This window comes from Pavona decussata, unplaced genomic scaffold (genome assembly GCF_977016875.1).
Source record: "Pavona decussata unplaced genomic scaffold, jaPavDecu1.1 SCAFFOLD_165, whole genome shotgun sequence".
NCBI classification, from domain to species: domain Eukaryota; kingdom Metazoa; phylum Cnidaria; class Anthozoa; order Scleractinia; family Agariciidae; genus Pavona; species Pavona decussata.
The window spans coordinates 236,903-258,184 of NW_028145576.1; the positions used below are offsets into that span (position 1 = coordinate 236,903).

Below are 21,282 nucleotides of genomic sequence, written 5' to 3' on the forward strand. Positions count from 1 at the left end.
AAAAAATCACCGTCATGTGCTCACGTTCTCCACAAAACTTTGAATTTGGTTACCTCACGCTCTTGTTTGGCCCAGCAAGGTGGAGAAATGTACCAAAATTTATAACGTCATGCAGGGCGTTTGTTTTTCTCATTATATCCTATTGTTTTGTGACGTTCTCGTTGCCGTCGCCGTATAGTAGCTTCTTAAACTCCCTGTTTTTAGCAACGACGACGGAGGTCTTCCCCCCCCCCCCCCCCCATTGTTGAAATCAATCTAAGTAAACAGGTGCTAAATGTCAAGGACACCTACGAACTTCCTTTTAAAGTCACCGTTGAAAGCAAGTTGAGAAGCTTTCAATTTAAAATTATACATAACATTATACCAACCAATCTCTCTCTCTATAAAATGAACATAAAAGAAAAACCACAATGCGAGCACTGCCTCTTCCAAAACGAAAATCTTGTTCATGTGTTCTTGAGTGCCCTGTAGTTGAACCCTTTTGGAAAGAAGCTATAACGTGGTGTTATATAAAGCGTTCAGACAATAGTAATCTCAACTACTGTGAAATCCTTTATGGCTACAAACCTGAATCTAAGAGCTTTTATGCGTTAAATCGTTCTCTTCTTATTGCCAAATATCACATATTCCTCGCAAGAAATCAGTCAGAGTCTCCGAGCTTAAAGGTCTTTCTTGTCTTACTGGAAAGTAAAATCAGATGTGAAAGACAATTAGACCACTCTCTGCATTTGCGATGTGTTAAGTTTTTTTCTTTGTACCTGTCTATTACCAACCCTATCATCTATGTTCTGACATGATTGTATAGAGTGTGTGCACGGCGGCCATGTTGGAGAACTAGAACAATAGAAGATGTTTGCATAAAAATAGAATATATTTCCCAAAGGAAAATCATTGTATTGTTTTGGTCCTCCAACATGGCCGTCGTGCACACACTCTATTGCGTTGTTTTGAATCGTGTAATTAGTAATGAACTTCCACGTATTGTTTATTTGTACTTTAACGCAGTGTAATATATAGCAAATGATGCAACGTAAGTTAAGTAAATGTAAGTGAGATAGCGCAGTGTAAGATAGCGTTGTAGTGCTTTGTGAAGTAGCAAATAAAGTCTTCTCTACGAAAAAGCGACGAAGGAGGCGGCAGCGAAAACCTCACTATTAAAATGAATTAGCGTTTTTTGAAACATTCTAGCGATTATTCCAATTTGCTTTTAATATCAAATGTAGGTGAAATTTCCTGGAGTTGAATTCTTGGAGACCGCAACCAAGTATAGAAGAGAAAGAAAAACTCGTCGTCGTGTGTTTATGTCCTCCATAAAACGATTCATCAGGAGATTTCACGTCCTAGTCGTGCAGTGACGGCTAAGAATGTACCAAAAAGTGTAATGCACGTGCAGAGTTTTTGTTTTGGTTATTAAGCCTGTTGTATTTTACTTTTTGACGTTCTCGTTGCCGTCGCCGTCGTCGTTGCTAAAAGGGTTACTTAAGCAACGACAACGGCAACGGTAACGAAAACGTCACCTGAAAATATAACTTCGCGTTACTTGCACTACTTCGCGATTATTCCAATTCGTTCAATTTGCACAATGTGGCCGAAGTATCCGGGAACTAAATTGATAGAGAATGACAAATTCATCGTCGTGTGCTCACGTTCTCCACAAAACCTTGAATTTGGTCATTTCACATTGTTGTTTTGCTGATGACGACAAAGAAATGAACAAAAACATAACGCACGTGCAGAGCGATTATTTTTCCTCATTAAACCTATTGTTTTGTGTCGTTCTCGTTGCCGTTGCCGTCGTTGTTGCTTAAAGGCTGGTTTCCATATGATCGCAGATCGCAATAAGGTCTGCGATCATATGGAAACCAGCCTTAAGTTCCCAAAACTCCCTAGAGACAGTAGCAGCAGAAGCTGTAACAGCAGTTACTGTAGTAACACTAGCGGTAGACTGCTGAGTAGCAGCAGTAACAGTAACAGTGGCAGCAGCAACATTTAGTAGCAGTAGTAGCAACAGCGGTAGTATGGCATTGAATCCTGGGGTATATTTCGCTCCCAAATCTGTTCCCTGTGGTGTTTGCAAAATGGGCTGATGATTTTATATCATTTCCCAACAATAATCAGCAACGGTATAAAAATGTAAAAAAAAACCACGATGTACTTAACTATGCTTCACAAATATGGCCTTTCCACCCAACCCATACTAAACTGAATTACAGATAAACTGAAGCCAAAACCTAAATGAAAGATTAGCAAGAGTTCGCTAACAGAGAATTAATGTGGCGGCATTTCGAACTGACCATTTTGTAAGTTCGTATGCTGCCTGCGTGGACATACGAGACAAATTTTTTATTAGCTGACTTTTAAAACTGTTGAGAGATTCGGTACTTTTCAGGGCGTCAATTATAAAATAAGAGCCAAGGGAGCACGAAGTTCTGTTATTAGTGTTGTTCAGGTAATTGCCAGTAATGTGACTAATGTAGACTGAAGGTTACAAACTGAGAAAGATCTAACTTAACTAAGTAATGCCTCCTACACTGCAAAAGCAACTCTGGGGACTGTCGCCAATAATTAATAAGTCACAAATAGAATAGGATTTTCCAGCCTGTCTTTTGATGACAGTTCAACTCTTTGAGTTAAAACCGTAGCACATGTGTGAGCGTACTAACAATACATGCAGGAAATTCAGTGCCTTGCAATCCAAGGTTCCTGCGCAGTTCCATTGCGGGAAATTAGGCATTCTGTTCCCCACTCCAGGAAGTGTGAAAAAACTGGTGCAAATAAGGGATTGTGGGATCGTTTGGGTAGACTGAGCCGACGAATAGGTGCATTTTTGGCATTCTTTCCGCAAAAGGCGTAGCTCTGGTTAGAACGTTTTCACCTGAAAGAGTATTTCCTATACAAATGACTGCCGAGAAATGTCTTTATCCATCTGTCTATCCAAACGATATCATAATTCCTAACTCCTACCAGTCAATCCATAGTTTCTGGAGTAAGGAATTGGATTTTGATTTAACTGTCTACCTCGACACCGAGATCCCTCTCTGATGTAACTAACTATATTTCCTGCCCACTAAGATAATAGCTGAGCAGAAAAATATTACGTTTGCATTACAAACGTCACTTGGGCGGCTGAAAAGGGGGTAAAAAGTAGAACTCATTCCAACAGAATGCAGACATATATAAACTTTATTTCATCTTAGATTGGAAAGTATGTGGGTTTTGCCATTTATTAAGCAATAGACCTCATTTTCTACGGGTTTACTGAGCAATAAATGAACGGAGGATATTGGGAGAACACGAGAAAAACTTGTAATTCAACATCACACGGTGGGTTTATTAGGACAGTTAACCCATAGAAAATGCGCTTTGTTGCTTTTATAAATTAAAATAACTAATAGTAACAACCACTGTAGTTTTTTGCGAGTCTATCGGTATAATAAACCATAGATTTTTGACCAACCAGAAGGTGTGTAGACTTTCAGGGTTTTTTTTATATAATTCATGATAATTCGGGATGGCTTTCCTCAATACAAGTGTAAGGTATGCGTTTCTCAAACTCTCGAATAGATTTCTGAACGGAAAAACAATTTTACATGCACAAAATGTACTACCAAAACTTCAGTTTTTGTCAATTTGAAAGCAAAAACTTTTTTTAAGTTTTCAAGATTAAAAAACACATTGAGCCATTTTGAACAAAAACACAACCGCAATAGGCGGTTAACGTTGCCGCCATGTCGGTGGACAAAACAGGAGAAAATTTGTTTACAAAGTTTGCATAAAAATGGCAGTGAACTCCCAGAGGAGAAAAATCTTGTTGTTCCTGTCCACCAACATGGCCGCCATAACGTCACATGCAAACCATCAATTTGTGGAAAGGGATAAGAAAATTACTTTTCGGGCCCAAACACTCTTCGGAAGATTTGAGACACGCACAACAGGAGTTTGAATGTTATTAAGGTGACTCGACCCAGTTATTTTTTGGCAGTACCACCCTACTTTGAAGCTCTCTGGTATCCCCACCTTTACTTTTATCGTAAGTTTAACACATAGAATGGATAACACATAGAAAGGATAACATATGGTTATGGTGCCTCGCCCCTTTGAGGTGTGAGTCGAAATTCTGCCGTTGCCGGCTTTTTTTCGTAAAAATCTCTCGGCTACACATAGTGCGCATTAGTGCCTTGCGCTGAACAGAGTTTCAACAAAATCGCAAAGACCAAATTCGAAAAATTTAGCGCTCTCCAAATTTAGGTCATAATTTATGTAAAAATGATAAGCCAACTTTACACGATTGTATCTAATAAACTATAAGATTTATTCCTTTATTTTGGGGATCTTTATTACAGATAAAAGCACAAAGCACAAAGCACAAACTCAGCCAAAACGCTAAAAATCTTGAATGTTTACTCATGTTTGGGCTTATAGGAGATAATGTCACAGTTTTTTTAATGACCATGAAATTCAGAATCCGGGTAGTAAGTTAATCAATTGTGGCCCTGAAAAAAATGGAAGGAAAAAAAAACTACGAATTTTTAAGAAAATGCTTTTTTGTGAGAAGGACTCTGAAACGCTGACAAGCGTCAACAAATAGCTAAAACTATCATTTCTATATGTTTGCATTGCTCGAAATCGCGCGCATTTACAAGGCCCTAAAGCTTTTTGCTGACTTGCAAGGACCCATCTGTAATAAAGATCCCCAAAATAAAGGAATAAATCTCATAGTTTATTAGATATAATCGTGTAAAGTTTGCTTATCATTTTTACAAAAATTATGACCTAAATTTGGAAAGCGCTAAATTTCTCGAATTTGGTCTTTGCGATTTTGTTGTAACTCTGTTCAGCGCAAGGCACTAATGCGCACTATGTGTAGCCGAGAGATTTTTACGAAAAAAAGCCGGCAACAGCAGAATTTCGACTCAGACCTCAAAGGGGCGTGGCACTAGAACCACGCGACATTTACTCCGATCGCCAAATTTTTTTTGCTATCTTGTAGATTGATCTATATGTTATCCATTCTATGTGTTACACTTACGATAAAAGTAAAGGTGGGGATACCAGAGAGGTTCAAAGTAGGGTGGTACCGCCAAAAATAACTGGGTCGAGTTACCTTAACTCATACCCTTAAAAAACATTTGACACGAATGATTAACTTAGGAACGTGGACAGACATCCTTTTGGCGAAGAAGAGCTGGCTCCGAAAAGATTGAAGTCACAATAAGCTCCAAAGTTGTATCACATATCAGCTCTATTTCATTGTTTCTTTCTGTATTTTTTCTGTCTCTGAACAGTTCTTACTAGCCTGTGAACACGCTCCCCCATTGTTAAAGGTATTCTTTTCGCGCATGTGGTATGCCAAACAAGAACCCTAGACCCACGATTGAATGTCTACGTGGCTCCAAGGATGAAACATGATATTTAATTTAACTTCAAATATCGCGAGCGCGAGCCCGCCGTAACGAACTCGGAACTGTTCCACCGTCTTCGCATTAGGTCATTAAATCACTGCGAATCAACTGGAAGGCATGAGAAAGTGAATGACATTTTCGTAAACCACGAAAGTTAACGCACACGCTGGGGTGACCCTAACAAAAAAGCAAAACAAAAATACAGGGTAAGAACGACAACCACCTGGTGCTGGAAATTCCGATTCCCGTCGGAGATTTTCTCTTTGTCACATGTTAGTGACATGTTACAGATCAAGCTCAAAATTTGGCATCTTTCCTTCACAACAGCTTGGACACTAGGACCTACTTGTTCAAAGATTGGATAACTTTATCCACTGGATAGTTCAACATATTTATTTATTCCTCATTACGTGTACATTAAATGTATAAATACATTAACTGTATAAATACATAGAAATGCAACTTCTTTTACTAGATACACTGGACCGCGGGTAGGGAAAGCTAATCGAAGCGGGCAGAGTAAGACAAGAAGAAGATATACAATATATAGTTCGCCATCCAGGAAACAAAATGTGTGGAAAATTTTCTGTGTGGACCAACAAATCATGAATAAAATACAGTACAGGACTGTGTAGGAATCTTGCCAAATACATTAGTCGGAGTATAATTTGCTCCATTGGATTGCAACTTATCACAGGATAAAGTCATCTGCTCTTTGAACAACAGGGTCCTGATATTGGCAGTACGTGTGCAAGACGCGTGTCAGCACAGGGGGCTCACACATGGGATAATTCTTATGTGTGACCGTTCGTCCTTTTCGACGTAGAGAACTATTTAAGGGTACATTCCCTTATACTGTATTTCGAAAACTTCCAACGGTCACAAATTGAACTTATACTTTGCGTGGAATCCCTGTAGCGTCACATGTGGACATCAAGTAAAAAGACCTACATGAAAACATGTGGCTCTCACTAAGTACCCCATCCCCCCCCCCCCCTTTCCCGCCTCTCCCCACTCCCCATCTCAGAGGTGTGCGAAATTGGGTAAATAATCGGTTCGACGACTCAAACGGGGATTGAGAAATGTTAAGCTTATTTTTTTGTACCTCGTCGCCGAGCTTAAATTTACCATCTTTCCTTATCGAGATAACACTTCAAACAGAAGTTACCTTGACCGTATGACGAAAAATACTCACGATAACTACCCTGGGTGCTCGAGGCTTTTCTAGCATACCCGTCAAACTCTTTCACTACCCTCCCCTGGCGCCCCAGGGTACACGATACCAAATAGAGCCACAAAAGACTTCACGATGACATTTATTCCACTGGTTCGAGGTTATATTGGTCTCTTCATTGCTGCATTGTTTCCTTCGGCAAGAAACTTCACTCTAACTTAGTCTCTATTTATCCGGTTGTAAACATAGGTACCGGCGACATACTTCCGGGGGTAACCGTACGATGGACTAGCGACCCATCCAGGAAGAGGGGGGGGGGGGGGGGGGAGGAGCCATACTTATAGTTGATTAATGCTACAGACACCGGGTTAAGCTCCGGCCGTGCGAACCATTTACGCTCTTAGTGCGACTTTACCTACTTTTTATTCCGAGATGATGTAATGACACTTCTTATCAATGAAAATAAACTGGAATAAATTCATCTTACCTGAGAATATTAGGGACCAGTCCCTTGTAAAAGCCTTTTACCCCTTCGTATCTATAATGTCAAAATTCAAACCACATAACCAAGATTACAAGGAAAGTTAAAAAAACGAAGCACCTTCACCAACAATAACTACGACAACTTTGAATCGTAGAATGTTGTTTCATACTCTTTTTGAAGCCAGTTAGTCGATAAAACAGAGCTACAGGAGGACAAAACGCGTACAAATTAAACGTGGGGAATACTTTGCTTGGTACAACAAAGAAAATACTTGTGTGATGCATTCGAGGCAGAGGACAAGAACATGTCAACAATACAAATTTGCGATGAAATAGACTTGCCTCATGATCAAGTCGTCTTATTATTATTTTGCTGAAAGAGTGGCCGACGAGCGACGACGTTTCCCGCCTGACTGGACTCGCACGAAAACGGACTTTGAAAAAGTCTAAAGAGGATCTAGGGATCTGATCTTGGACAAGTTCATCATCTACACGTTATATGCCAACAATGTGAAATAGGAATTACAACCTTTAAGTTCTTTTTTTCTGGTGAAATGATGGCGAAAATGAAACTCGTCGCAAATGGAAGAAAATTATGAGTTTTGAAGCAGCAAATTAGAGTTTCGGCTTTGCTCTTCAAAGAGGAGCCGAACGGATCTGAGCTCACCTGAAAGTTTTACGGATGATGTCCACGGCACCGTTATACTCGGCCATAGTGTGCTGATTCTACGAGAATAACAAAACACAATAATCACTGTTAACAATATCATCATTTTCCGTCGACCATTAAACAATTATCCCACGAGCGCCAATGATCTACAAGCAGCCAATAAAGGTTGTAGAAGGGTCGACACAACGTATGTTCAGGTAACAACTTGGCCACTACACCATAGAGGCCATAACTGGAACTGAAGCCGGTGCAAGTACAAATTACCATTGAAGCCCCCCAAGACCACTGTTGTCGCTCTGCAAATGTTGCGTTGTTACTTGCGATTGTTTATTGCGCGTTACCAACTCCGCCCCGCCACATTAGCCACAGCCCCAAGTCTTAATGTTTTTAAGAGTGGGGTCCGTGAGCTGAAACACTAAGAACCTTCACGAACCTGACCGAATCCGAGCATATAAGCCTTGTAGAGAGGGAATGCTTTTAATGTGGTAAATGTAAAGAAGACGTCGTGAAAAAGAGTGGAATGCAACTTGCAACGCAACATTTGCTACACGACAAGTTGCGCGAACACGTTGTTCATATTACTTGGCCTGTCTTGAGCAAGATACAGATGAGTCAGTGTTGGGCTCAAAGAAACTAGGAAAACTCTCCAGCACAGACTTAAAACGAGTAAAGTCACAACTTAGAGTGCTCGAAATTTAAGTTGTCTCCAAGTTGTCCCAATCCATAACGCTGACCAACCTGAGCCAATACTCAGGTTGCCCTGATACCTGCTAGGTCGTCCTTAGCTTTTAAACAGAGATTTTCCAAGGGGGTTCACTGGTTGGTGTTGGTGGAGGATGGGGGAGGGTTTTGAAAATGGCTTCAAAAGTGGCATTATGAGCGAACTTTATTATAGATAACTTTCTTCCTCTGATATGAAAGCAGCCTTCATTCATTCACCTGAAGTCTTGATCTGACCACTTGATACGGATACGTTGCAGTGGCAGCAAAGATTTTAGATAATGAAGCCATCACGAGGTACTCTGTGGAACTCTGCAGACAGAAGGAACATGTCCAAGTTTACAAATGAATGTTGTGCCGCTAGCACTAAGGACAGAAATGATGGATCAGAGAATTCACTCTGTAGCATATGTTAAAATGCTAAGTGACCCCATGAAATTCCCATGATTGAGCGTTAGCTATAGTAAGGAAAAAGGAGACCATACGAGACAAAGAAAAAGATATTTGACCTCGGCAGGAATCGAACCCATCCCACGACCTCCGAATTTGATCGTCCGTAGCTCAGTCGGTCCATGAGCTTTTACCTGCCATTGAAACCACTTCATCGAAGAGTTCCAATGCTATTTATCTCATTAAATTTATGCTATTTATTTATCTGATCTAATTATGTTAGGGCAATTTGCTAGTACACATGACTATATAAAAGCATTTATAATTCAAGACTTCAGTGCATAACCGGCCTATATGCATAGTGCATCTGTGATAGCCTTTTGTTGTTTTAACTCAAATTTACTGGAGTTGTTGGATGTGAATTTAAATTCGTCCAGAAAACATTTCTCCAATGGTTTATCTGCTGCTTTGTGCTTTGTTTTGTGATAAAAACAGAAATCCTTCCCACAGGTTTTTATTGCAAACGAAACGTAAAGTAGCGGACAACACATTGGAGCAATGTTTCCTGAAGGAATTCAAGGCCACATGCAAAACCTCCGCTGAATCTGAGCTAAAACAACAAAACGCGATCTCAAATGCACCATTAGTTGGTTATGCCCCGAGTCCTTCAAATATGATTTATAATATACACTTAATGTATGGTCCCGAGGGAAACAGTTAGCTTTGTTTTCCCTCGAGTCCTGATGTTTCCCGAGACGAAGGTTTCCCAAGGGACCATATATTAAGTGCCTTGTTATAATTATACTTAGACTTTCTCTTCAACAATCACATCAAAACAAACAAACAAACAAACAAACAAACAACTGGGAGGGCAACAACTGCGGAATTGTATCCCGGTCGGGATACATTTGTGTTTGATCAGGGGCACGTGAACAAGAATTTACCAATCACAGTGCTCGTGTTGTTGAGTAAAAGTCTAGGTATATAATAACAAGATTTATTTACCAGTACATATGACTATATGAAAGCATTTTTTTTAAAACTAAGTATATAACAAGATTTATTCACCAGTTTTTTGTTGATTGGTGTGCCGAAGTATTGACTGTAGCTTTTCTTGAGTTCTTCGTAAGCCATGAACTGGAGCGCACCATGTGAGACACCAATAAGTCCTGGCGCATAACCCTGGACACATAAACAGCTTAAGGTTAAGCATCTGCATGCAGACTGGTGTCACCATAATTAATTGAAGGCAATAGTTATGAAACCTGACAAACTTCTTTGTTATATGTTTTTGTTTGCCTTTTTGGCCTTGACCCCACACAAACAGCAATAGAATTTGGAATGTGTTGGAGCAACTGACCAATCGAAACGTTTTTATTAAGATATTCGTCTATGGTGTGAACGTTAAAACAAAGGATTGTGGAGGGTTGCAGCCCTTCCAACATAAATTGGAGCACCATTGTTTTTATGGCAAGGTTTCCTAACCAGCCCCTCGTCCAGTCCACCAAGCAGAAAACAAAAAGGTATCAATCAGATTATTGACCATGCCCTGAGGCACTTTTCCAGGACTTGGACCTGGCAAAATTGTAACCTCACTCGCAGACGCTCTGGAAAGCAATCTTTCCTCTGGGGAAGAAAGATTGCGTGAGGAGCCAAAAATTGCAAACTGTTGACATTTCCAATATTTTGTGATGTGCATCACACTGTGATATTGACTAGAACCATTATGACAATGATGTATTATTCAGACACTGGCATACTCGGAAAAGGGAAATCCGAGTGCTCCTATCAGGAGTCGAACCTAAGACCTTCCGATTACTAGTTCAGACGCGCTACCACTAAGCTACAGGAGACTCGTCGCTATTAAACTAGGTTAATGGGACAAACATCCTCCATACCGCTAGGAATTGGGGGGTAGCAAAAAAAATTGTTGTGGGGAGTACGGTTATTTTCTGGAACAACATTTGAAATGTACTGATTGTTTTACATGTACAATTGCATGTACATGTAGGGGGTAGTTACCCAGGCCTCTTGTATTTTAGTCACTGTGAAAGTTTAAGTGCACTGTAGTGGACTATTTCTGTTGCACGTTGTAGTTGACTGCCATAAGACCTGGTTGCCAACTTGGGGAATGGAAACCTTTCTGAAATCTTTCAAGATATGGTGGAAGGTGCAAGGGACAATCAAAATGGATAATTTTGCTATAAATATCAACAGCATTCCTTTGCCAAAGTGAGCTTGTTGCATTATTCTACAGTATCTTGTGGTTTTCACTGTTTGTAATAGCCTGTAAAAAACATGCAAATCTGGTACCTTGTACAATCCTCTGATTCCTTCATGTCTCCAGAGTCTTAGAAGGGCATCTATACACAAAAGAAACAAAGAGTTAATACTTTGATCACAGTCCAAAATAATACATCAATGACTTTAAAAACATGAAAAAGGAATGAAAATAACAAGTAAAATTTAACATATAAAAAAAAGTACTTAGGAATTCTAGAGCAATAATTACTGTATTTTGAGAATTCAACCATTATTTTTACCACCAGGGCTCCACTGATGTCACATTCACTTAGTGACAAATCATTTAAGTCCTTTCAGGGGACAAATTTTCACAGGTTTTAGGATTTTGCCTCCCAATTTGGCATCCAACAGAAAATTGGGGGTAAGTACATATTTTTCAGAGATATTAAGCAACAACAATTCAAAAAAGCTGTAAAGCTCGCTTTTCCCACAAAGCTTTATTAATTTTTAGAAGCACGCATTCTTCTGTTCTTCTTTCTTTTCTGTTTCTCCAGCACGTTTTGTAATTTATTGTAATTTTTATTTTCTATTAGATTATCTTATAATTTACTTATTAAGTCTGTCTGTCTGAAATACATGTACCGTACATTTAACTGAAAATGTCAAAGGGCAGAGCAAAGACACACAGTATTATTTTAAATGGATCCTGACAATTACATGTAACAAACTATAAAAAGGGAACATGAACCATCTCACCAGTCATTCCCTTATACTGCGGCGCTTGTGTAAGACCTGTTTGTGGACCAGTGTACTGAAGACAAAGCCGAGTTTTGACGACCCATATTGGGTTTGTTATTGTCAGTGTTCCAATTCCTGAGGAGAAAAGTTACCAGATATGGTCAAAAGAAATCTTATTGATTGCTTAATTGATTGATTGATTGATTGATTGATTGATTGATTGATTGATTGATTTTTTCAAATACTGGAGCATCACCATACATGTAGGTATAAAATTATTGTTATGCCATTTTTATTTAATGATAAAAATGCCATTTTTATTTTATTAATAATAAAACTGGAAGGCACTTTCTTTAACTGCCGCATATAAAATCTAACTGTTTGCCTTAAGATAATAGCAGAAAGATCAGTGCTTGAGGTAATTAACTGGAAAGAATGTAATCACTAGAAGATTATATAGCTCTAATAATTTAATGCAATTACAAGCAGGTCACTATATAACCGTCCTTTTTTGAAGAATATTGAATGAATCAAGTCACTTCAATTTTCCATTATGCAGCAAGCTCTGTAATATCTTGTGAGTTTTTGTTACCAGAGTGACTAAAGCTCCATCCACATCAACAAAACATGTTATTTACTTAAACCAGGTTTAACAAAATGAAAATCTTTAACAGAAAGCTGAACCATTGGCTTTGACATAGGATTCAAGTAAACTTTACATGTAACTGATGCTTTCATTTGTGCTAAAGCTGTAGTCGACAAAAATTCGAAAGCAGCTTTTAGAAGGAAACAATTTTAAACTGTGTTTAACTAAACAGCTTTTAAACATGTTCAAGCCTTGGTGTGAATGGGGCATAAGATGATTCAATGTCAGTGTCACTTTGCACAGTGCTTATAAAAAGTTAAATAGCATACATGTAATTTCTTTACCAGAAATAAGATCAATAACTTACAGCTACAGTAATCAGGTGTGAATCCAGGAAATTCAGAGGGGAGGTAACAGTTGTGTTGAATGCACAACCTTGTGGCAAAAGCTTAGTGGGGTAAACGGTCATGTCCCCTTTCCAATTTAAAATTTCAAAACAAACATGTACAATCTTGGCCAATTAAGTTAGGGACACTTGGGTCTTTTTGAAAATTTTTTTCACTTAACTTTGCCAATATCAATCTTTGCTGTAAGACTCATTAATTAATGTAATCCTCCACTGATGCCCAATTCAATATTGAACGTTAACACTTGTACAGCTGTAGACATCACATGCATAGATCAATTTTTGTTCATCAACATTGTATGGGGGAAGGGAAGGGGAGTGGAAACATGTCTAAATTGGCACCAGCGAGGCCGAGGATGGGGGACTATTGTCCCCTTCTCTCCCTCTCGTATTTGTCCAATAGCCCATGTGTAATAAGTAATTTGTACAATTACATTCAATACAATTGACTGTCTTACCTGCTATAGTCCCTGCAATAAGGTGCTTCTCAGCTCCCAAAGGCTTATCACTGTCTTTCTGCATCCATGCTTTTAACATGTTATAGCTGCATCAATTTAGAATTATGATATCATAAGACTGTTAGAAACAAACTGTCTTGAATCAGAGACCTGGGGCCCGTTTCTCGGAAGTCCCGGTAACTTATTGGACCCGATAAGTGTCTTTGGTGATAAATGTTTCTTGACAGAAATCAAATTTTTGTCAGCTTTGAATGCTTAATTTCAAAATCTTATAATTCTGTGAAAACATTGACCAAGTACCATGTCTGTAATCCCTGTGTAATCGGCGAAAAAACATTTAAAACTATACTATGGCCCAGTAAGTTACCGGGACTTTCGAGAAACGGGCCCCTGGCCCCAGCTGTTCAAAAGGCAGATGACCCTATCCAGCAGATAAGTCGCTACCCAGCAAATAAAATGTATTGCTTGGATTACATTTTAATCAGTGGATAGCGATTTATCCAGTTGATAGAGCTAATTCTGCTCTTTGAACAACTGGGCCCTGGACAGTATATCTGGAATCTCTATTTGCGTGTATATTAATAGTCATGTACATGAACCATGCCTGGGACCATGTGCTAAAAACTCACTTACTGTACACTTTGATAGCAAGATCTTGTCTCTGAATTATTATTTTAATTGGTTTAAAATTATTTCTACCTATTTTTGTTTCTAACTTTGTTAACTCATCACAAATGGACTTTTGTCAGAATTGAGCTTACACACTACATGTATGTGTTGTAGGTTAAAATGAATCCCAGGTTAAAATGATTTCAACCTAGGTTGATTTGTATTTTCCTTTGTTTCAGATGTAAATTACCCAACCTTAAGGACTGTGCCTACTTTTGTTACTGCGCATACGTTCTGCGCATCTCGAGATACTCGGGTTTCCTATGGGTAGTGCTCACTAATACAGGGATATTTTTGTGCGGGTTAAAACTATGCGGAGAAGGCGAAATTTAGCAAGTGCTCTTGCTATTTAAAAACAAAATTAGGGGTAGCCCTGCATTTTTCAGAGATAATTTAGCTTCAATTTCAATTGATAAAAAATGCCATATACAGCTGTATTGCTTTGTATTGTAGCACTTTTTAGAATTATTATTTCTTAATTATCTCTAAAAAATGCGTGGTTACCCCCCAATTTTCTTTTTGGATTCCAATAGCCCTTGTTAAGATCTGCTTTTCCCCGCATTGTAATAATACTTCTGTATTAGTAGGCACCGTCCTTAACAAAGGAAAATACAAATCAACTTAGGTTGAAATCCTTTTACTGTAACCTGGATTCATTTTAACCTACAACATGTGTACATAATTATGTAATTGTGTATTTGTAACAAAAGCTCAACAATTCTTCTTTATCACTGTAACTCAGACACATTATTTTGGTGACCTGTAGGCCTGGTAACAAAAAAAAACGTTGACAATGCTGGAAAGACGCCTTAAAATAATTAGTAAAAGGCCACGTTTGACAATCAGTGTCTTTTCAAATAGCAAAGTTTTAGTTAAACATCTAATGATAAAAATAAGTGAAAGAAGTTTTATCGCCTTACACGGTACATGTATATACATTGCATTAAGTTGTCAATTTCTTTTCTTTTCACTTGAAAATGATGACATAAAGTCATCGAAATGTAAAACTTCTTTCACTTATAATTTTATCATTAAATGTTTAACTAAATGTAATCTTATTCGAAAGTTTTAGTTTCATTAAGTAAGAAGTTTTACATAGACATTTGCATGGAGATATGTTACTATACATGTAAGCATTGCAAAAACTTCCTGATTTTAGGGAACTACAACTTGGCCTGTTTACTAATGTGTACTTTCCATCAGTGTCAATGGTTTTTTTTTTTTTTTTTGTCCTGGTCTGCATCAAAATTTTAAACTACTGTGACTTAGGTTTTCAATAGTAAGAAATGTACATATTTTGTATTAACTAATTTAAGAGTTAAGTGGCTTATAAACTTCAGGCCATTCCTCAATAACAATTTGAAGAAGAGTTGATTTGTTGATCAGCATTGAGAGAAGCATAATTATACACTTAGCTCAATGGCTTTTGGTGATTGATATAAAACCATGGCTTGTGTTTCAAAAAGTAATAGCAAATTCTTGCTCATAGTTCAATGCATCAGGCTATTCCAGGAGTACCCCCCACCCCTCCCCCAGTCATTAGCATGGTATTGTTAACGTTGTCTGTTCCAGGGGTCAGGCATTAGTCTATAGTGTGCCCCTGGGCAATTGACAGCCTTGTGATTCTCACCTCATAATACATGTACATACTGCCATTTTGTTTCAATTAAACGTTCACCAACATTTAAGGCAATAAACACTTGACTAACAGTCACATAGTACATGATGAGCAGGACATAAATGAGATCGCAGATCCACAGAACAAACAGTCACTACCACAATACTGAGAAACAGGACTTTTCCTGAGACTTACTTTGGTATAAATACATGTAAGCTTCCATCAGTCAGAATAATGGTAAACCCAGAAGCAAAGAGATCGACGTCTTTTTACATGCAACTGCTCCATGAGGAATTTGACCCGCTTGTTCTGTACCAGCCATGGGGCATTTTGCAGTTTAATTTCAAAAAAATGCTAATGCCCGGGAAGGGGAGGGGGTAGAGATATCCACTCTTGGAATTGAGTGATGCATACACATAATAAGTCAAGCACTTTCAGCCTTTTAAGAGGTACGAACAACCTATCACAGCACTTACCTGAAAAAATACAGACCCCATGCAGACCCATTTCCCCACACATTTGGTGTTACACCCTAGAATGTGATCAGAAAGATTTGTTCAGAAGTCACTTTTTACTGACAGGATCGCAGTTTAAGCTGTAAAATGTACTTTCAGGTGTAATTATTTAATTTTAACACTATCCAATTGTTTTTCCTCTAGACTTAGACAAGGACGAGAGGAGGAGCAGAATCTGCCTGCATAATTATAATTTAGACGTTAAAACTTGTTTCATAAATATGTGAACATACAGTAAGGCGCTAAACTCCACAATTTTTCCTGAAATTTACCTTAATAGTTTATACTTCAAAAATTTACAATAATATTACATTGTTCATCAAATTTGCTGCCACCAAGCCCAAGTTTTTCAGAAGTTTCAACTTTCCTTAGCTTTTTTTCTTTTTATTGACAACTTAGTTTTGAGTATACAGTTAGGATAAAAATGGTTACAGCTAGAGGATTGAATTTAGGTCCATCCAGTTGAAATCAATAACTGGAAGGACCTCAATGTAGAGTGGGGTGTACATGTATATAGTTCAGCTACATGTAAATCTGGGCCAGACCAACTGTTCCAATGACTTCAAGTATTAAACAGAACCATGTGAAGGCCGCTATAAAACAACATTATGAAAAAATACATTTGTAAGTGGCATAGGGAAAGTCTAGAGACAGCTCTCAGGAGTAATCAAGAATGTTGTAAAGGCCTGTGGAAAGTTCCAGAATAATCCATGCATGATGTTAAGATCTAAAATTAGTTATTCTCATCACAAAGCTCGGAACGTTCTACAATTACCGGTACATTATTTCCCAAAATAGCTGTGCGGAACAATATAAGAGCAGAAAATGGAACAGTTTACATGTACATGTATACTGTTAATATTACTGTACGTTGTTACATTGTTCGCTCTTATTGTCTGTATAGTGAAAAGTTATTTAATTATCGTTTATCAGAAAAATCATTGTAATCAGAGGATCATAGTAACATCTTGCTCAGTGGTAAGCAAATGTTGTACCATCTTTGAGATCTACATTGTATATACAGCTGTACATGTATAAATCGGCCACTGGTAGACATAGGGATCCAGCCTTTTCTGACTATCAAAGTGCTCTCACTGTGCTGCCACCTGCTACAAAAGAGTTTGAGAAGCTTTATACACACTTATTTTGTAAACAAAACCAACCTGATACAATCCCTTCACACCATCTGCTCTAACGATTGACCGCACAGCATCCACAAGTCCTCTGTATGCTGGGACCTTCCCACTGCCATCATTCACTAACATGTAATTTAAAATTGCAACAAAAAACATATTTCACTGTCATGTTTTATTACTGTTAAAAACTGGATCATTGTATAATGCAAATTCTGGGGATTTGGTTGGCTCAGCTGCCATGGTGTATGAGCCATTATACTGTACCATGCAAGAAAACTAGCAACCATTACATTGTCTTCTGGTTGTTCTTGCGAAGTGAAATCAGCAACATCCAAAAATAATTATTTCTTGGTTGATTTTAATAAAAAAATTCTCTCACGCACGTTTGTTGCATATGAAATGTTATACCCAACTCTGTGCTGTCATGCCTTGTTGCCTATCTGTCATCTGTATATCCAATACCAGTCATGGAATAATTTTTAATTACAGTTACTGTAGTACATGTATATTTGCATCAAGCCAAGAAGAATTAAGGATCAATTTTCACACATATTTTCAAAGTCTCACAATACAAAAAATAACGGTAAAAAAATCGAAACAATGTTCCAACCGCTCTTTGATTTATCAACTTCAATGCGTGGAAAAAATTAACATACACCGTAGAGGGAAAGAGTGCCAATGACGTAAAAAGTGTAAAATATATGTATGTAAAAAGTATGTAAAATTTTTAGAAAACAATGATAAAAAGCATGCTAGAGATTTAATTAACTAAAAGCTTTTGCACAAATCAAGTCTGATTGTTTATTGAGACCATATAAAACATTGCATACACAAGACAGTAAAACTTGTTTTTGCACTTTTTTTAAAACAGTAGAACATTTGCTCAGATCCTTTGGAACTTCAGAGTGCTTGTCCTGAAATGTTTGCCAATGGAGGAAGAAGGGTTTTTATGTTCCTTGATGCGCTAAAATAAGTGCCATTTAAGGAAGACATCAGACAAACTCACAAAAAGCTTGTCAGCTTAATGTGCTCTCAAGGTAAAAACCTTATCTTTAAAGGGATTTTCTTGCTTTTAGCAGCAGCAATAGTACTAGTAGTTAGTAGTAGTACCACTTCCGTTTACTACCCAGTCTCTCGCTTTTTAAAAACAGCGCGAGATGATGCTTCTCACAAACTTTAAGGACTGCTCATGAAATGTTGAAAACTCTCAAGTAGCCCTTTAACCCATTGCAGCCCACGTGTTTTCGACATTTTCACAAATTAGCATTTTGTTAATAATTAACCCAATGTGCAGTAGAAATTGACAACTTACTGGGTCAAAGAAACAGCACTCCTTTGGTCTAGAATAGCTAGAATTTCCAATTGTCGAATAAAATACCCTACCTGCGAATTAAAGATTACCCAAAAAACAAAGCTGAAGGTAAAAATCTCGAAAATTTAATGAAATTTGATCCTCGCGTCACATGGCAGTAATTTGATCCGCTCTTGAGAAGACGTGTTTGTTTACGCAAGATTAGGCAGTTATCACTTTTCATCAATGAAAATAGAAAGAAAAACAGGCAATAAAGCTTTCCTAATTAAAACATTTATTCAAATAAGTCTTTATATAGGTCTTAGAAGAAAACGCATATAATTTTTGCCGCGAGGCGACCGACTCGCAAGCGATTTGAAGCAATTGTGAGTCAATTTTGAAGCGAATTTATCGACCCGTGCGGGGCACGTTTTTCAAAACTTTTGCGAAAACTGTTCGGAATACGAAGAATCGATCAATTAGAATAGTATTTCAGTACAAATCCACAATCAAACCTGTAATTCTTTGTGAGTTGTATTGCAAGAAACACTCTAACATCACCAAGAAAGTCCATGGCGAAAATAATGATTTGAGATGTCCGCCAGCTCATCGCCTCAGTAAAACTACAAATTTTCCTCGAAGCATAATTTCTTCGCCATTACTGCTTGGATTTCTGCTGTTGAAACTGTTGAGTATTCCTTAGAAGTTCCTCTTTCGATTTACCGTTTCGAAAAGGTGTGTTTTCCTTCGGAAAATGCGAAATTGGTGTCTTGCATATTTAAGCGTAAAGCGCGTGGCCCGCCATTATCGATGAAATCTGATATTTTCGGAAGACAAAAACCTTTTTGTGTCTAGACCCCCCTAAGACCTAAAAATATATGCACAGACGATAGATTCTGATTGGTCAGTCTTTTCTAAAGACAATTAGAACAATAGAGGACAAAATTATCCCTTCTAGGGGAGGCAGGAACCTAGCGCGGGCGCACGGAAAATATCGGCCGGTTTTGGGCGCCTCGGCCGTTAATGGATAAAGCTGGATTATTATATGGCTAAGGCTAGTGGCCGATATAACGCGTGCTCTGATTGGCTAAGAGCAAGAGCAGAGCAGGGCATTACGCACCCGAAATGCCAACGGGCCGATTACGGATTATGCGAATTAGGGTTAGGCTTCCATGAAATAAAAAAACTTAATAACCTTGACCATTCAGTCGTCATGGGAAAATCTCAAGCCTCCACTTAGCCGTTTTGACCTCGCTATCACTCAGTCAATACAGCAAGGCCTCAGTTTAAGATTTTCAAGTAAGGACCTCACTCTCGGTTATTAAGTAGTTATTAATGGCTTTTCAAGGCAACTGTTACAATTTGAAAACTTTTCTGGCCAAGCATGCAATGCCCCTTTTCACAGCTAGCACCTTTCAAAAACATGCAGACTCTGAAGTTCAAAGTTTAACCAACCATTACGCTTTTCACTGCCATTGATCACTACGGTGGACCTCTTAGAAAACAACGACGTTTGGCTCAACAGGAACAAAAGGTTATGGTTGTGCGCTCTGATTGGCAGATTTTGATCCACTTTGTTGGTTTCTGTATATTTGTCGTCAGTAGGTTGTCGCCGTAATTATGATTGACGGCAGTAGAAGTTGGGGTTGAAGTTTAGAGTCCGCATCTTATTGAAAGGCGAGGTGAAATGGGCCGGGGGCATAGCATAGAAGCAGCATTGAATTCGAATATTTCGCAATATCAGTGACATTTCTCTCTCCAAATCCGGTACCAAAATTAAAAAGACATTAACGTTGTTCGAGGTACCTTACCTTGAAATCTTATTTTTATCAGGTCCAATGGATGCAGAATAAGAGTCGCAGTAACTCCCCCAGAAACGCCAGCCACAAGATGTTCGTAACGAATAAAACGAGTTATTGATGAGCTCTTTGGAGATGGCAGCCGCTCTGGAATGGCCTGACGTTCACCCATGGTATTATAAAACGGTATCAAGGCCATTTATGATTTTAGGACGGCAGCAATGAAAATAGGAAGCGCGAAAAGCCACTGTTATGGAATTTCATCATCCACCACTTGCGTCGGCCATTTTGAAATGGTTGTATTTTCCAGTCCCCCACGGAAGACTCGACCCAGCTCTCCGCAGCTAGTATCCGGCACGTGCCGGGGCACGTGCCATGAGATTCGGAACAGGTGCCGCGTTATTTATTTGTATATGTAATCGCATGAGGCCGAATAGAATTAAGGATTAATTTTCACGCGTATTTCAAAGTTTTTGCAAATACAAGTGAAAATTAATCCTTAATTCTACGAGGACTCATTACGATTACGTATGAAGTGTTTATAACATAGAGGGCAAAATTTTCCTAAAACTATCGAGGCACACCTGCACTGCGAAGCTTTCTACCGCTTGAAAATCGCACGAACACAGATCGATAAAAATAGAAAACCGTGGATCTAAAGAACGAACTTGATAATAATTTCTTGCACTGAATATGACCTGCTTCGCCCTTCGTCCCATCAAAAGGGTACTGTCATTTTTGTTCGGTTATCGCCGAGTCGTTGGAAGAAGCCATAGCGAGGTGAAACTCTCCCACTTCGTCTCGGGCCGTGAATGATTTCAGTTATTTGACCAAGCAAATCCGATCAAAATTTTAGCTTTTGACACAAATAATCTTTTGCTGTTTATTGTAAGAAACGAAAGCTCGCGTTTAGGAATTTCCTTTGTAGCTGTAGCACTTGATTTCCAAGTATTTTTGGCACAAACAATCCGGCTTTAAAAGTC

General features: G+C 38.5%; 1 protein-coding gene and 1 long non-coding RNA gene across 3 annotated transcripts; one reads left to right on the forward strand and one right to left on the reverse strand.

The window, feature by feature from the left end:
- Positions 1-589: 589 nt before the first annotated feature.
- On the forward strand, positions 590-3,392 carry LOC146464320 (uncharacterized). The gene is made up of 2 exons (XR_014868524.1): positions 590-1,796; positions 1,867-3,392. It is a non-coding gene; the product is annotated as an uncharacterized LOC146464320 (long non-coding RNA).
- LOC146464321 (solute carrier family 25 member 32-like) lies at positions 3,166-20,582 on the reverse strand. 2 transcript variants are annotated; one of them, XR_014868522.1, is made up of 12 exons: positions 20,312-20,582; positions 17,237-17,331; positions 16,035-16,090; positions 13,272-13,357; positions 11,840-11,956; positions 11,153-11,202; positions 9,908-10,021; positions 8,669-8,761; positions 7,727-7,785; positions 7,064-7,114; positions 5,156-5,579; positions 3,166-3,958 (listed from the first exon to the last, which is right to left on the reverse strand). XR_014868522.1 is itself a non-coding variant. In XM_085129947.1 (11 exons), the coding sequence occupies exons 1-11, from the start codon at positions 20,496-20,498 to the stop codon at positions 5,507-5,509; spliced, it is 981 nt and encodes a 326-aa protein (XP_084986073.1). In that variant the 5' UTR covers positions 20,499-20,582; the 3' UTR covers positions 4,387-5,506. The 2 variants fall into 2 exon arrangements, 1 of the variants encoding a protein (XP_084986073.1); XM_085129947.1 differs by lacking the exon at positions 3,166-3,958 and having other exon boundaries at positions 4,387-5,579.
- Between the last annotated feature and the right edge of the window lie 700 nt (positions 20,583-21,282).

Bases quoted from the DNA above. Each gene is read 5' to 3' on its own strand.
- LOC146464321 (XM_085129947.1), bottom strand. From the start codon at position 20,498: ATGGCCTTGATACCGTTTTATAATACCATGGGTGAACGTCAGGCCATT. The intron at 16,091-17,236 runs GTTGGTTTTGTT...ATCACATTCTAG, and splicing joins GTGTGAAGGGATTGTATCAG to GGTGTAACACCAAATGTGTG. The intron at 11,957-13,271 runs GTAAGACAGTCA...TTTTCTCCTCAG, and splicing joins TATTGCAGGGACTATAGCAG to GAATTGGAACACTGACAATA.